The sequence below is a fragment of the Mycena indigotica genome (assembly GCF_014461135.1).
Source record: "Mycena indigotica strain 171206Taipei chromosome Unknown Mind.scaff0004, whole genome shotgun sequence".
NCBI classification, from domain to species: domain Eukaryota; kingdom Fungi; phylum Basidiomycota; class Agaricomycetes; order Agaricales; family Mycenaceae; genus Mycena; species Mycena indigotica.
Genome location: NW_023503003.1, coordinates 4,121,570 through 4,137,534, shown reverse-complemented (window position 1 = coordinate 4,137,534; position 15,965 = coordinate 4,121,570). Strand labels below are relative to the sequence as shown.

Genomic DNA, 15,965 nt, shown 5'->3' with positions numbered 1-15,965 from the left:
TAAGCTTTAGTGTAGTGCCAATGTTAAATGCTAAGTAGTAGTAAAGTGTCGGATCCTTCACCAGAAACCATCGTCATCGTCATCCGAGTCGTCCCCATAATAATGTCCATGTCCACCATATCCGTACATCTCCTCGTCCGTGTCATAGTAGTCATACTCGTCGTCGTACATACCCATCGACAAGCCGAATAGGCCAGGCAAGCCAAACTGCGGTCGCGGCTTCGACAGCCCCGGCGGAGTGGGAGGCAGTTGGATCGTCAATCTCGGGGCGGGGAACATTTGGCGGGTGTAGACCTCAGGAGCAGCCAACGAGCGATAATAGTCCTCATTCTCGCTTGGAGACTCGATGTCATGTCTGACGGACAAGTGGAGGAGAATCTCATCCAAAGATGTTGGTGACTTTTCCTGAATAGAGTCCATGCAATGGGAGCATAGGAAGGCTAGTTCAGGAAGTTGAGCTGGGAGAAGAGCTTTTTTCGATGTGCTCTCATCTACTTCCATCGCGTCTTCTTTCACAGGCAAGGCACGTCCTTTGCCTTTGTCCAACGCCCCAGATCCAGGCAATAGTTCGGCGTTGGGTTTCTCATCGATTGTCATCGCCTCACTCTTCGCTCCAAGGGCCTTGCCTTTATTCGAAGACCCAGATTCGGGTGTTGGTTCAGTCTTGGGTTTGATCTTTGGGTCAAGAATAGTGTCATCAAGCTCGTCCTCTGTATCCCGAGCCTCTTCATCATCAGCATCTCGAGACTCCTTGTCCAGGGCAATGACTTCAAGCTCCTTCGCGCGTACAACCCGTGCATCCTCTTCGTTCAGCTTGTACCATGCCGTAGATGAAAAGTTATGGGACATCCGTTGGTGGGCGACGGCATTACGCCACGTATACGCGTAGACTTCTGCAGGGCTTTTATCTTCCGCGGATGTGTCGACATGAGCTTTCGAATTTGTCGCCTTGCCTTTCTTTGCTCCCGAGGTCGATGCTTTGCTTTTGACCGATGCTGATGCCTTGCCTTTGGCCGATGTCGATGTCGATGCGTCTGATGCAGATGCCTTGCTCTTCTCGTCCGCTATTGATGGGCCGCTGCCGTCCTCTGGCGTTACTCGTTTAGCACAGCGATGGCAGGCAAATCGAGCGTCCAGTTCATCCATTTCCTCCACCGTTGTCGTGTCTGCATCCAGCCCACAAGCTTCAACGAGTTGTTGAACAATTTCCGAGGAAGCACGATCAGCTTCAAGCGGACTTGCTGACCATTCAATCATCCTTGAAGTGCCCAACATCCAAGGAAGTAGATCGGGAAGATGCGTGAGGCAATGGTGGGATAAAACTTTGGGCCACAATAACGGTCCGCTCGCCCCCATGCTTCCGGTAAGCCCGAAAAACACACTAATGCCCCCATCCTTGCATTGAGTGCACTTGAACACACATTTAGCCAATTTGAGCTGGTCCTCTTGTCCAACTGATAGGTCCTTGTGCCGAGTTACAAGTGCATGGGCCAGAGTCTGTCGCCACTCTTGGATTTGTGGTGGCAGCTCAGGCAAGAGTGCCTCAAAACTTGTTTCATCGACAGTCACTTCGACGGGCTTGTTCAAAAGAGTCTTGATTGGCTCGAATTCGTGAAAGTCTGTGACACTGGGCATCACATCTGACCAGGGCAGCTGCGATTGTTTGTAGGCACGAATAACCTTAGTGGCGATTGTCTTGCGTTCCTGCACTAGGAGTTTGAACTCGCGGACCAGGCGTTGCCTCTTCAGCTGTTCCATGAACTGCACTAGTTCCGGCTCAATTGTCTTCCAGGCTGAAAACAAGAAATGAGAGTATACACGCAAAGTTGGTTATCGACGTACTGCGTTCAGTTAGTGGATTTGGGGACTTGACGAGTCTATGCCCTCGAAGGTCGTCCGACAACGGCAGGCTGGCAATTTCATCTCCCCATCCGAGCGCGGTCAGTCTGACTACGACTCTGAATTGAGGGTAAGCAAGGTATCTATGTAGCCGTACGAACATGAACTCACGCATTGTAACGCTCTTCCTTCAGTTCGGCAAGCTCCGACGAGCGAGCTTCAGACCTTCCCTCATCCCAATCCTTACAAATTTCGCCATACTAGCAGGCGTCAGAACATGGAAGAAGATATGCCAAGGGTGTTACCGCAGCAAGTGTTTTTACGAGCTCCTTCCGCTCTTTGAGACATTTATCTTTCTCAACTGGTCGTAAATTGGACCCCAGTGAACGCATACGATCATATTCGTCTCTCAAGCATACGCTCAGCCAGGGCTCTGAGAAGCGCGTTAGGACATGAAAGAGAGAGAGGACAGGTTATGAACGTACTGCTGTTGTCCGACCGTGAGAGAACCAAATCCAAGACCCCAGTGTCTGCACCGCCGATAGACACAGTGGAGAAAAGTCTGATGCTCTTAGACAAATAAGGCAAGCCAGGACAATATACACGCACTTGGATTTTGAACATCGACTGCATAATCTCTTGAGCAGCAGCCAGTCCACTTTCCGAGCAGTCGCATCGCAACTCTAAATATCCCATCAGCGAACGACAATCAAAGACAATAATACACACCTGGCAGACATTGTCAAAGGCCAGTCGAACCAGCTGAGGCTCGTTCATGTTGCTAACGTCTGGTGGTAGTGGCAGGCCAGAATTGGCAATGCAAGCGCGCCAGACGGTGATGGTCGATTTGCTCATGAGGAGGGCACGGAACTCTTTGCTCAGACGTGACAGTCTGAGTAGGTCGAGGGGCTGAAGGTAAGCTAGAATCTATAACGCGTTAGAAAGCCCTGCTGGAGGGATAACAGACGCGTTGACCTCGAAGACGACATCAAGCGAGATGGAGAGCAGGCCCGCGAGCCGACCCTGTTTGCGTACCACTTTCGCGCGCTTGGCAGGCGGGGCAGCGGGCGCTGCAGTATCTTGGGTATCATCTGCCTTGCGTTTGCGGGTGGACCGTCGCTTTGGCTCCATGAAGGCAAGAAGCAAGAAGTGAAATGCGTGACCGTAACATAACGCAAAAATGCGAGACGCGTGATAACGGCAGCACGCGAAGCGGCCCTGACACCAAACGACAGAATCAAGAACGGCGAATGGATGTTTTCCCTCACGTCGTATGCAGCGAAACGAGTGACTGCGTGCCTCTTTGTTGGGAAGGCCCACAAGCGCCTCACCGGTAGCAATAAACAAAAAGCCTCACGCTTGATACAGGTTTCAACTTCATAATTTTGTTCTGGGGTATAAAGCGGACTGAATCAAGAGACTTGTTGGCTCACGGGCAAGGAGTCGCAGCAGCAAGACTATACTCCTTTTGCCACCTTTCAACGCCTAATTTGTTGTTCTCGCACTAGGTCAACATCGAGATCTATGCATGATATGCTGGCAAAACCTTCGCTCCTCTTCACCTGCCCTCACCAGACTCTTAGAAAATCCCGAAGAAAATGGTTTGGACTCCCAAAAGCCCGTCCTCGGATTTTACAAGGGCTCCATTCTGTTGAAACTTGAAAGAGCAGCCCAATCGATAGACGCGTTTATCAAGGCACAAGGGGAAGTCTTTCAAGCTAAAAGACAACGGGAGAGCTGACGTCCTATTAAGCATCTTCAAGTAAAATATTCGATACAGTTTCGTCGATGTGCCCGGCCCGGCCAGAGTGGTATGTTTTCTGTTTCGGAATAGAGCCTGGGACACTGCTGTGGCTATGGCTTAGCATCTCAGAAGCACCGGATCCCACAGCTCAAACAGCCTAATGGGCACAAAACGATGAAGAACAATATATTTTTCAATTGTTTGGGGACAAGACTACTGAACGACGTCAGCTTGTCTTTCTAATGGGATGCAAGCAGATGCTCACCATCTATCCAACTCGAACGCTTTCTTGAGAACGGGCGAAGGCAGAATTATTCCTGACCGGACCTAACAAAAGTTGAGAGTAGGGCGAAGAAAAAGAACAAACTAACATTTTGTGGATACACGTCAACACCTACAGCACAAAGCCTCACAGATAGTACATCATATAGGCTTGATTTTGAAATGGAGAGAGATCAAGGAGAAAATGAGGCACTAGTAAACAGCATAAGGCCAGTGACAGACAGTTGAGTAACCACAACCTTGAGATCCTGGACGAGATAGTAGAACACGCGAAGGCCTTCTGGGTCTTCGCTATCCTGAATATCGACGAGCGAACCAATTTTCGCGGTCTGTGTGGGTGGTTATAAGCCCTCGTTCGAGCACTATCAACCACAGACAGACCTCGAAAGCAATGTGGTCGTTCCCGACGCGGATCTCTAGTTCCTGCTTGCCGACAATATTCTTTTTTGGCCAATTAGAGTCGTCCTCCTTGACAATCTCGCTGGCCTCCACGATGCGCTTAAGTTCCTTGACCACCAATGGTCCCACCCACACTGGAGAAAAATAAGCCAGTGCAGAAGACTGAATCGCAAACTTACTCTCTTTGCGTATCAAACTATCGTTACGATAATTCGAGTTATTGGCATAGCGCAGACGACCATGCGAATATTCGAATTCAAGGAACTCGTGGCCATGCTTGCCAGAGTGACCGGTGCTGGCGCCCATCAGTTTGGGTATGCATTAACATCACTAGGACTTACTAGTATCTGGGATGATGATTAGGACATGAAGCACATGCATATGGACCTACATACCGCAGATAGAATGGATCGTTGTCGGCGGACATGGAGGTTGGAGCAAATAGTGTCACTGTGTGTGACTCTGATCTGTGACTTCGTGACAGATCGTTCCCCTCCTGCCTTCACGCGTCCCACAACTCTCTGTGGGGTTCCAGCCATGTCCTCAGTCTCAGAGCTCGCACAATGCCTCAGGGCGACACTTGACTCTAATCCCAACGCCAGAATCGCTGCAGAACTCAGATTGACTGAGCTACTTGCCCTTCCAGGCGCGTGTCACCTTATTTCACTACGCGTTCTGACGCGTCTAATAGATGCTGGTCTTGCTCTTTCATCCCTTACGGTCTCACAGGATATAGACATGTCACTTCGCCAGATAAGTTGTTCAAAGTATCATATCCACGAAAAGCGTCTTGATCGTGTATTTTTCGACCAGCACTCTGCAAGCATTATGCTGCGTAAATACGTCACCGAGCGCTGGTCTCCATACTTTGCATCTTTCAAAGGATCACCTCCATCGCCCGAGGTACCACTTCAACCCGATCTATGAGACGTGTGTTCATATTGTGGCCCAGTCAAAGACCCAAATTCGCGCTGCTGTCTTCCAAGGCCTCTCGGATCCAGACCGAAAAATTCGAACTCTCTGCGTTCGCTCTTACTCCTATAACTAGTTGAGCTATTGAACTATTTTTAGGCCCATACTCTATCGTCTATCGCTAGTTGCGACTGGCCTGACGAGTACCCTGACCTATTATCTTCCCTGATCAACCTTATTTCTTCCGGCTCTGCGGATTCCGTCCATGGCGCAATGCAAGTCTTCACCGAGTTCATCAAATCAGATTTGACGGAAGACCAAATTTTGCCCGTGTTGCGTGATCTATTGCCTGTGTTGCTTTCGATTCTTGGGGCTCCAGAAGTACGACATCACACTCTCATGCCCACATTTTCTGACTGAAACAGGTCCACACGGCTGCTACGCGCTCACGGACAGTGTCTGTGTTCAATCAATGCGTAACTTCGCTGTATATGGTGAAAGGCCAGCATCCACAAGCTGTCAAGGAGGCGATTGCTAGCATACTTCCCATCTGGCTCGAAGCTTTCAAGGTGCTCTTAAGTGCCAATGTCCAACAAGATATCGTCAACCGACCAGACTGGGATGGACTTGCCGTTCGCATCCAGGTCTTCAAGGTTCCATACTTCATTGAATAGTCGTTCGTTTTATCTGATCTAATGCCCCAGGCGCTCGATACAATCAACACCTCCTTCCCTCGTGCGCTGACGCCATATCTCAACGTGTTCTTGCAAACTGCCCTGGACCATCTCAACTCCCTTTTCCCTACATTCTCCCAATATTACGTTTCATCTACTGAATCTGCCCCGCGCTCATCGGAAAACGAGCCCATAGAGCTCCCTCAACTGATATGTCCAATTTTCGATTTTACCGGTGCAATCACAAGAGGTGGACGTTGCAAAGAGTGGTTCGAAAACGGAAATCTTGCCCCCCTGATCTCCTCAGTCTTCAATTTTCTTCAGATCACGCAGGAGGACGTGAGTTGTGTTCATTTGTTCGTTATCCATGGAATTCAGATTAGAATTTCATAGGAAGAGACATGGGCGACCAATCCGAACGCATTCGTCGCGCAGGAGGATGACGAGACACAAGCGTATAGCGTTCGTGTTGCTGGATTTGACCTGTTATCCGTAAGTCATCCGGCTTCCTCCTTGATAATTTGGATCATTGATATCACCAATCATAGTCCTTAATCGACCAAACCCGCACCCATACTGCCGCAGCGTTCCAAAGCACCATTCAAGTAATTATCAACGCTTCGCAACAAGCGAGGGAAGCTGGTTCCGATAACTGGTGGGTCATTCCGTGTCAATTGGTATCGTCTTTGATTTGTCCAGGTGGAAACCTCTGGAAGCAGGACTTGCTGCCATTGGATCGCAAGCCGAAGCTGTCGAAGAATGTGTCGAGGATGAACAAGATGCAGGTCGACCCAAACCGATCGATATCGAACTCCTTCTTAGTGACATTATTCCATCTGTCCTCAGTCTTTCCGAGTTCCCGTTCTTGCAAGGCCGCGGTTTCGTGTTTGCCAGTCAATACGCTAAACTGCTCCCGGTGCAACTAGCGGGGCAATACATCGAGGCTGCCATTCAAGTGATCGAGGCGAGTTCAGCAGGTGTGCCTGTAAAGATATCTGCCGTCAGGGCGGTCCACAAGTTTGTCATAATTCAAATTTTACTCTCCATGTTACTGATTTTGCGTTAGTTTCTTCCAGGGTGCTAACGACGGACCCACTCTATCACCCTTCGCGCCGCGGATCGCTAAAGATTTGGGACCATTCCTCCTCGCAACATCAGACGACACCCTGTCTCTCGTTCTCGAAACACTCTCAGTCATCATCACCGTCGACAAAGGTCGTTGGCTGACCGAAGACCTCGCCAGTTCATTGGTTTCCGCAATCCTTGAAGTTTGGACCAGCAACAACAAAGACCCCATCTTTTTGTCAAACGTCGACAACATCTTGACTTCTTTGGCATCCTCGGAAGCCGATGGGATATACCAAATTGTTGTGAAGCAGGCGCTGCCTAATCTATGCCAGGCAATGACTGCTGCCTCGCTCAATGAATCCTACATTACCGCCTCGGCCATTGATCTCGTCAGCAGTCTTGTTTCTGGCGCTTCTGAGGGGGCTCTTGGAGATGGCTTCTTCGCTGTTCTGGCACCCAGTCTGTTCAAGTGTCTGGGGGAAGCAGAAGACAGGGATGTTATTCAGGTACCACTCTTTCCTCTCGACAATCACATCGCTCACAACATTCAGAACGGAATAAGATGCCTCACCTTAATCATCCGCAAAGACTGCCCACAACTTCTGGCCTGGTCGGACTCCGGCCGAACCGGACTCGATGGTGTACTCGCACTTATCGCACGGTCGCTCGACAGCCAAGACGAGTCTGGCGGGCTTGTCATCGGTGACCTAATCATCCATCTTCTCCGGCGCGCAGGCGACTCCGTCCTTCCCGTCCTCCCGCAGCTCCTGCAAGCCATGATCAGCCGCATGCGCACCGCCAAAACCGCGACCTTCCTCCAAAGCCTCGTTGTGCCATTCGCGTTCCTCATCAACAACCAACGCGACACAGTGCTCGACCTGCTCGAGTCGACCAACATCGATGGCCGATCCGCACTGGACATCGTCATCCAGACATGGTGTGAAAACGCGGAGACGTTCCAGGGCTTCTGGCCGTCGCGGATCAGCACGATGGCGCTCTGCCAGCTGTTCGTTTCGGAAAGACCGAGTTTGCAGGGGCTGATGGTCAAAGGCGACATTATTGTCAAGCCTGAAACTGAAAACGGTGAGTTATTTTTTTCCGTTGCTACCGGGGAGCTCGTGGTTGTGTCGAGTTGAACTCGGCTCGTTGCTAAATGCGGTAGCTCGAGGCTAAGTCGACTCGCAAGTCATTGATGGACTCGTGATCCCATCAACGGGCTCTCGAGTTGTTGTCGAGTTGGACTCGAGTTGAGGTCCAACTCGTCACTGCGAGTCAAACTCGGCTTGCAATTCCATGATCAACTCGTGTTGCTATTAACAAATGACTCGCGAGTTGTTGGGTTGCATGCAGCAGCTTGAGGCCAACTCGACTCAACTCGTTGATGGACTCGTGATCCCATCAACAGGCCATCAACTGGACTCGCGAGTTGTTGTTGAATTAGACTCGAGTTGAGGACCAACTCGTTGTTGCGAGTCAAACTCGGCTCGCAACTCGATTGATCAATGACTCGCGAGTTCTTGTTGATTAGCAGGCTCTTTCTCTCGAGTTTATTCTGATCGCTTTTCACAGTCATTATGACAAGATCCCGGACAAAAACTAGTATGTCCTACAAACAATACGCAAGCTCATTTAACAGTCTACTCTTCCAGCTCCCCACGAATTCAGCTCCATCCCGTTCCCAGTAAAGGCTCTGAAGTTATTACTGCACGATGTCCAAGCTGGCGGGGAATCTGCCACCATTACTGCACAGGGTGACACCTTCGATGTCGACTCTGACGACGGGGTAAGGTCACAACCCAACAACTATTTTATATGCACTAAAGCGGCGACAGGACGATGACTGGGCAGACGAGGACAAAGTGGGGAACCACAAGGAAGACGAGTTCGCGTACTTGTCTGACTTGATTGGGCCTCGCGGGGTGGCCTTCGACAACGACGACATCTTGGAGCAGGACGACGATGAGGATCTGAAGAAAGATCCCGTGTCCACGATGGACATGCAAGCCCATTTGCACTCTTTCTTCCGGGAGTGTGCGGCCCGAAACACGTCCAACTTTTCTGCGCTGGTGGATCAGATGAGCGCGGAAGAAACGCTCGTTATCCGAAGGGTTGTGCAAGAGTCCAACTAATTTGTAGAGTGTGTAGGCAATCTGAGTCGAAGTGGAATTGTTTATGTTTCCGATGTGACCTGATCAGCTAATTCTGTGGCCTCCCAGAAATTCGTTGTTGAATTGGTGTGCAGTCATGATTTTGCGGAACTGTTCCACTACCACGGCAGGTTGTTTGGCATGTATTGCACAGGCTGCAAAATTAGGTATGATTTAAGGTGGGCCGACAAGCGGCATAGCACAAACTGATTAAAAATACTGTAAAATCAATTGAATATTGAGCCTTGCATAAATATTGGTGGCCAGAAGCTGAATCAGTAATAGTGACTTCAAGTTGAAATACTGACTTACACTGTTTGTGTCAAACAAGTAGCAATATTAATGGGACCCAAATGTGCTTATTTTTAGATCTGAAACTACTCTGAAATGGGACTCATCTAGATTTTAATTTATTCAACAGAGAGGAATATTCTCCTGAAGCATTAAATTATGAAGTTTATTATTGATGAGATATCATATCTCAGAGTAAATGTAGCTTTAGTTCTATTATCACTGGCATTTAAGGCAAGTCTGCAGCAACTATTCTTATTGCTTAGGTAAGTGGCACCTGATCGCGACTGCATTTGATCCCAAGTGGGGTTGCAACCTCCCAACATGGCCAGTCTCTCGTCCGTCGTTGATGGGCTTGTGCGAGCGCAGTATGGGGCCTCTGCGTCGCAGGTGACAGAGGAAGAGCTCGACAGACACGTGGCGGACCTCATATTGAAGGAGGCAAAGCAGAAGGCGGAGGCGTTCAACCAGAGTGGCATTCGGGCGTATCTACGCAGCAATATGTTGGTCTTATTCTTTCTTCTCTATATCGACTCGGGTTGACCTGGGTGATGCAGTCCCGAAAGCAATGCGCCAAAGGCGAACAAACGATTTCTGACGTCCATCATCAAGAGCACGGATGACCACAACCGGACGATCCTCCAGGCCCAGGCGAGTGCTGCGCAGGAAATTAAGCGCGAGCGAGATGAGATTGAGCGAAAGGAGAGACGGGCGAGGGCTGAAGAGGCGGTGGAGGCCGAGAAGATGAGGAGAGCCAGAAACAAATCGAGTCGGAGTCGGCGACGGAGTAGAGAAGAACAAGACGACAGCTGGGACCATTGGGATGGGAGAACTGCTGCTAGGACAACGAGGAAGCCACGGGACTGGGAAACTTGGAATGGCGAGGATGATGATGATGATGATGATGACAACCGCCACCATAGGTCAAGACGAAGACGGTCTCGCTCTAGAGACAGGAAACGAAGTAGCGAGAAGCGGTCTTCTAGATCTCATCGGGAACGTGAACGGTCACCGCATGCTGAAAGCTCAAAATCCAAGAAACGCAAACGGTCGCGAGACAGAGACAATTCTGTTTCGCGTTCAAGCAAGGACAAGGAATCGTCTCGAGAGTCCAACAAAGACAAGGAGTCTCAGCGCAAGCATGAATCGAGCTCCAGAAAGCGTTCACGGTCCACCTCACCTTCAACTCGCAAAGCAGACACTAAAGAAATGGCTACCGCACGCGAAGAAGAACTACGCCAGAAACTCAAGTCTAAATCACGCAGTAAAGCGGAAGCAAAACAGCCTACACCACCACCCCCGCCATCATCACCGCCACCAGCGAAACGCAGTAGAGTCGAGCGTACTCGCTCTCGGCCCCCTTCTCCTTCAACTACCCCTCCGCCACCGCCACCATTCCCACCACCACCATTGCGGTCACGTTCTTCCAGTTGCTCTTCAATGAGCATCACGCCCGGGCCAGAACCAGAGTCCCAACTGCCCTCCAAGATGGACAAGTACTTCGAGGAATCGTATGACCCCCGGCTGGATGTGGCCCCGCTTACGGCCCCGACGGTCCCGAAAACAGGGCTGATCGACAATTCTGCTTATTATGGCTGGGACGCGATGCTTGAGCTCCTTCGGCAGCGGCAGCAGGACAAGGCAGAGAAGAAGCTCAAGGGGTCATCGAGCTCTGCGACCAGCAAGCTGTTGGCGTCGAGTGCGGCCAGCGATCGCTGGAATGGATCAAGCCAGAGCATAATGGAGATTGAGTACAGCAAGCGGGGGTCTGTGAGAGAATGGGATTTGGGCAAGGTCGATCCGACATGACTAGTCGTAATGTGTTTGCATGTGGTGATTCTGAACCTGGAAGGAACAGACTACTTCACAAGTTTTTGAGATAGAAGCATATGCTGAAGGAATTTTTGAGCAAGTACAATCTGTAGCCTCTCGAAAATTGGAGAGGCATACCGGTACCCTAAGGCATATATGCAGGTGGTTTGGCTGCTACTGCTAAATGTTACTCCTTTGTAAGCATTAGTCACAAACGACTCCAAACCAGACGCGGAGAAAACAAGCTCGATTGTCGTGTTACTCTACTTGACCTGTGTCTCGGACGAGTATCGTGTGTCGCTGCAAATTATCCAGTGATAGTAAATAAGAATAAGGAGCACTGTAATAGGTGTAACGAAGAGTCGTGGTAGGTGTCGCCCGCTCCAGGAGACGAGAAGAAAAGAGAAAAGGAAAGAATAATAAGCTGCGTTCCGTAGTCGGAATGCAATTAGGTTAGAATAGGGATGTCGAAAGAAGTGCGGTAAAGTGTACAAGTGCGACGAGTCATGCCATGCCGATCGTGAGTTCATGCTGGGAAAGAAATTAAGAGAGATCGTCTGGTTCATTCTTCTATGGGCGCTTTTCGTGTGAATGGTGATGGAGTGGTGGGATCCCGGCGCTATGAAAAAGAGTCAGCTCAAGTCTGACTCGGAGAGAAAAACTCACAACAACAGAGCGGAAAATCTTGATGTCCTGGGTCATCTCCAAGACAACTCCGCGAAACGCACATGCCATAGCAAGAGCAGGGAGCTGCATATGCTGTTCGTTGCTGCCCCAAACCTGGACCGTGAGTTCCTTGAGGGTCTCCGATTTCCGGACGAAGTCTAGCCATGGCTGAACGGCACTGTCCTGGTCAAGCGCAATCGCGAGCCTTGTCAACTTTTCGGGAAGAGGCTTGAACAGGACCGGAGTGACCCAAGGATGCTCAATGCGGAGCTCGTCAAGCCCCACACATTTCTTTACAGCCGTCGCCATGTCGTGGGTAGTACAAGCGGGAATTGCCAACGAGCGTAGTTTGGCCCCATGTGTCTCGACCACATAATCAACCACGATCATCGGCTGCTCGCGTTCGAGCTCAAGGGTGTGCAAGCTGTGAACCGAGTTGTGCAGCAACCATTTCATGAAATCAATCGACACCGCACTCTGGCAGTTGATACGCAATTCTTCGATGGCAGTCGGGAAGGACGCGTGCAACGTGGTAGAGGGGAGTTTGGGTGGTGTGCCACTGATTGCGAGTGACTTGAGACAAGGCCAGACATCGAGGAGCGGGAAAATGGCAGCCTCATCATCGGCAGAGTTGTTGAAATGGAGTGATTTAATGCGGGGACCGGTTCGGAGAGCATCGAGCGTCGTATCGTCGAAGAATGGGGGTGCTAGCTGCTGCCGTGTCTGGTCCGAATGGCCATAGATGGCAACTTCCAACTCGCACAAATTGGGACATGCGTTGACGGCGGTGGTGAAACACGCTTGCGACAGACCAAACGGCTGGTTGGCATCTAATACGACCTTCATTCGAATGACGGCGTCCGAGAGCATGCTACCACGCGGTGTCGTGCGATTTGCCGCCCCGAGAAAACTGTCGTAAGCCGTTTGCGAAGCGAGGGTAACATTGCGGAAAAGCAACGGTTGCGCTAAAAAGGACCAATCGCGGCAGACAAGGGAGCAGTTTAGAAGGAGCTGGGTAGGATTGGGCTCGCTGTGATATGTTTCTTCGAGGATATGAATGACGACTTCGAGAGGAAGGTGTGGAATACGAGGGGAGGGTAGAGATGAAGTACAGGGCGGTTCGTACTCGGTCTTGCTTGATTTCAAGACAGACGGCAAAAGGTCATAGAGACATGAGAGGAGCATGGCAAGGGCATGGATGAGTCGCGTCGAAGCTCTTACTTATAGGGCGCGGCATGGCCTCGCGTTTCGGTGACTCCGTGTCACAGGGTGACACTTTCGGCATCTCTTTTGTCTTTTGTCTTGATCTCGAGCTCCGAAAAAAAAAATGTGACCGCGTATTACGGCTCTCTGCATTTTTTGGGCACGTCAGGCCTGCCGACAACCCCATCCAGCTTTCTCTATGCTCATTGTCCTTAGCTGACTCCTCACGCCCATTCATTTCGCCACTGCAATCCGATTTCGTTTGGATCTTTCGCCGCTCTCACCGGATTCATTCGTATATACCGTTCGACCTTTGGTTCGTTCAAAGCACTCGTGCAAATCTCCACCTCTCAATGAGCGAATTCACTTGTCCTCGACGACAATTCTTGGCGTGTCGCAATCACCGCTACTTCCACCAATCGTATGGCCAGTGCCTGACCCATCCTCACCACTCAAAACATGAGGCCTAAACTTGGAAGCAAGGAAGAAAAGCCTACCTACTTCTCAACCGCACTGCGCAGCTCTGCCGACAACGGCCAAGTACTTATAACCGTGCGAGCTATCGCCGTAAAATTAACAAGCTGTCGGCGCCGGCTACAAAACAGCCTCGACACGCCGCAAGTCATGATAGAAATGCTGAGCAATACAGACGGAGGAAAATATAGAGCTACGATGAAACTGGATCTCTGTCACCACGAGCACAACCAACGCAACGCCCGTCACCTATCGAATCGGAGGCCGACATAAGTGACCAGACCGGGCGTATGTTTTTGCGTATGTTTGAGCGGTTGACGAGCGGTGTCGATTCCCCTTGGGATAAATTGAAAAAATTGTGTGTCCATTGTAACGACAAACGGATCACTGTCATAAGTTGTGGGCGTTTGAGGAATGCACACATCGCGTTGGTTACCAATTACGCCCGCGGTCTTGTGAAAACCCTCCCCCCGGAAAACATTTTGCCTAGCGAAAATGCCCGAATTCAACGGTCTACGCAATGCTCAAAGTTACAGGTGAAAAACCGCTTGAAAGCTTGTTCAAGTGAAGAAATGCCCACCTCAGGAATCGTGGTGACCAGATGATGGTATCGCTGATGAAAGTGACCCGCTTCCCTGCCGAAGTTTTTGATCACATTGATGGATGGGTTTCCAAACACCGCGTCCAACGATGGCTCACTTCCAGAGATACTGGGCACAACAGCGGCTGCCCAGGTGTATCTCTCGCATCTTACCACCTTAGACCTCCCCACACTTCTTGCTGAGCCAGCAGCGCTCCAAACTCAAGCCCACCACCTCACTTCCAGCTTGACTTCGTTGACGCATACGTCTTACCCCACATTTCTCTCTCTCCACCAAACAACCGCTGCCCTCTCATCATCCCTTGACTCCTTCCAATCCTCCCTCAACACCCTCGTCACCGATAGCCTTCCAGCTCTGGAAGAAAGCGCTGCGCGATGGCGTGACCGTACCGACAAAGTATTGGTGGACCGTCAAAAGGCGCGAGTAGTGCTTGAGCAACACGACAAAATTCGCGACTTGCTCGAAATACCAATGCTCATCGACACCTCCGTCCGAAACGGGTACTTTGCCGAAGCACTTTCGCTTGCAGCCCATGCGCGGTCGCTTTCCGCCGCCAAAAACCCTCCCCTCATCCTCAACTCCGTCCTATCAGAAGTCCAGCATTCGATAACCAACATGCTGCTATCCCTTTTGGCCACCCTTCACGATCCGAGCCGTAAACTACCAGCACTATGGAAGGCCGTTAATTTCCTGCGCAAGATGGACGTGTTTGGGCACGATGGTGTGCAACCCGAAGAACAGATAGCGCTTGCCTTTCTTGGTGGCCGCGAAGCATGTTTGAAAGGGCTGCTAGAGGGTCCATTGCGGGACATACAACGTCTGATTGGAAACAGCGGCAGCCTCGGAGAGAAGGAGCGGGAGGAACTGGCTCTAGATCTCAGGAAATACATCGACGTTTGGAGGGAACACTTCAACGATATAGTCACTCAGTTCTCTACCATATTCCTCGAGCGGTCGCCAGCGACAGCCGCACCTACGACTCCCTCCCGACCGCTGGAATCGTTGCATCCATTGTTGACGAGGTACACCACCCATGTACTATCAACCCATCTTTTCCCTGTCCTCTCACAAACCCTACCGCTTCTCACCCTCCCTGCCATTGCTACAGCCCTCCGCCAATTAACATACTGTGCAACCGCCTTTGCCCGGCACGGTCTCGACTTCCGTGGTCCCCTGCGTGGCTTATTCTCTCGCGTCGTTGCCAATACTGCCAACGACGATCTCAAAGCGGTCGGCGCCAAATGGGTCGACAAACTGAAATCCGCCGCTGGAGAAGTGCCCGGGCCGGTTTCGCCGACGCTTTCGTCAGCAACTCGCAAAGCCAAGCTCAAGCCGCCGTCCCAATGGCTTGTCGTTGCGTCACAAACTGCTTCTCCCCCGACGCCTACTGGACAGGAGGTATTGACCGCGCCACACGTCCCCCCACAAATCCTCGTGGCCTACCCTCCCTTGGCGGAACACACAAATGCCGTGCTGGGTGTTATGAACGGACTACGGCATCTTGCCTCGGTCGAGATCTTCACCGAACTGACCACGGCGCTCGATAACATGCTTGGCGATTGCGGAGATGCTGTTTTGGGCTATGTCAAGCGCGTGTGTGACGGTACCGCGTTGAAGGAAGACGAAAAAGAGCAAGAGGAGAAGATCGCGTTGGCGGTGGCCGAGGTTTATTTCAAGGTGTTGTTGCCTTATGCCCGCAAGGCGCTTGTGGAGGGTTTATATCGAGTACCAGTGGCTTCATGGGCCACAGAAGTGCCTGCCTGTGTACGAGAGTGGGAGGGTTGGTTAGACACACGAAGGTCGTGAATGTTCCAAAGACGAGTGTATTAAGAGTATGACCATATAGCTAAGC

At 50.9% G+C, this 15,965-nt stretch overlaps 6 protein-coding genes across 6 annotated transcripts; 3 read left to right on the top strand and 3 right to left on the bottom strand.

The window, feature by feature from the left end:
- Positions 1–57: 57 nt before the first annotated feature.
- On the bottom strand, positions 58–2,979 carry MIND_00516000 (F-box domain-containing protein; the record flags this gene model as incomplete). The annotated part of the gene is made up of 8 exons (XM_037361951.1): positions 2,815–2,979; positions 2,569–2,766; positions 2,449–2,522; positions 2,325–2,401; positions 2,145–2,272; positions 2,011–2,099; positions 1,843–1,958; positions 58–1,793 (listed from the first exon to the last, which is right to left on the bottom strand). Exons 1-8 carry the CDS (start codon positions 2,968–2,970, stop codon positions 58–60), a joined length of 2,574 nt encoding a protein of 857 aa, XP_037222243.1. The 5' UTR covers positions 2,971–2,979.
- Positions 2,980–4,038: 1,059 nt separating this feature from the next.
- Positions 4,039–4,709, bottom strand: MIND_00515900 (uncharacterized protein; the record flags this gene model as incomplete). Its single annotated transcript, XM_037361950.1, has 5 exons — positions 4,660–4,709; positions 4,606–4,611; positions 4,444–4,559; positions 4,247–4,398; positions 4,039–4,194 (listed from the first exon to the last, which is right to left on the bottom strand). The coding sequence occupies exons 1-5, from the start codon at positions 4,689–4,691 to the stop codon at positions 4,039–4,041; spliced, it is 462 nt and encodes a 153-aa protein (XP_037222242.1). The 5' UTR covers positions 4,692–4,709.
- Positions 4,710–4,801: 92 nt separating this feature from the next.
- MIND_00515800 (ARM repeat-containing protein) lies at positions 4,802–9,047 on the top strand (the record flags this gene model as incomplete). The annotated part of the gene is made up of 13 exons (XM_037361949.1): positions 4,802–5,167; positions 5,217–5,288; positions 5,336–5,557; positions 5,602–5,829; positions 5,881–6,189; positions 6,244–6,342; positions 6,399–6,505; positions 6,550–6,867; positions 6,917–7,424; positions 7,470–8,001; positions 8,488–8,517; positions 8,568–8,701; positions 8,751–9,047. 13 exons carry the CDS (start codon positions 4,802–4,804, stop codon positions 9,045–9,047), a joined length of 3,222 nt encoding a protein of 1,073 aa, XP_037222241.1.
- A 633-nt stretch (positions 9,048–9,680) lies between these two features.
- On the top strand, positions 9,681–11,165 carry MIND_00515700 (uncharacterized protein; the record flags this gene model as incomplete). The annotated part of the gene is made up of 2 exons (XM_037361948.1): positions 9,681–9,859; positions 9,914–11,165. 2 exons carry the CDS (start codon positions 9,681–9,683, stop codon positions 11,163–11,165), a joined length of 1,431 nt encoding a protein of 476 aa, XP_037222240.1.
- Positions 11,166–11,730: 565 nt separating this feature from the next.
- MIND_00515600 (F-box domain-containing protein) lies at positions 11,731–13,019 on the bottom strand (the record flags this gene model as incomplete). The annotated part of the gene is made up of 2 exons (XM_037361947.1): positions 11,731–11,787; positions 11,835–13,019. The coding sequence occupies 2 exons, from the start codon at positions 13,017–13,019 to the stop codon at positions 11,731–11,733; spliced, it is 1,242 nt and encodes a 413-aa protein (XP_037222239.1).
- Positions 13,020–14,170: 1,151 nt separating this feature from the next.
- On the top strand, positions 14,171–15,919 carry MIND_00515500 (uncharacterized protein; the record flags this gene model as incomplete). The annotated part of the gene is made up of 1 exon (XM_037361946.1): positions 14,171–15,919. One exon carries the CDS (start codon positions 14,171–14,173, stop codon positions 15,917–15,919), a length of 1,749 nt encoding a protein of 582 aa, XP_037222238.1.
- Between the last annotated feature and the right edge of the window lie 46 nt (positions 15,920–15,965).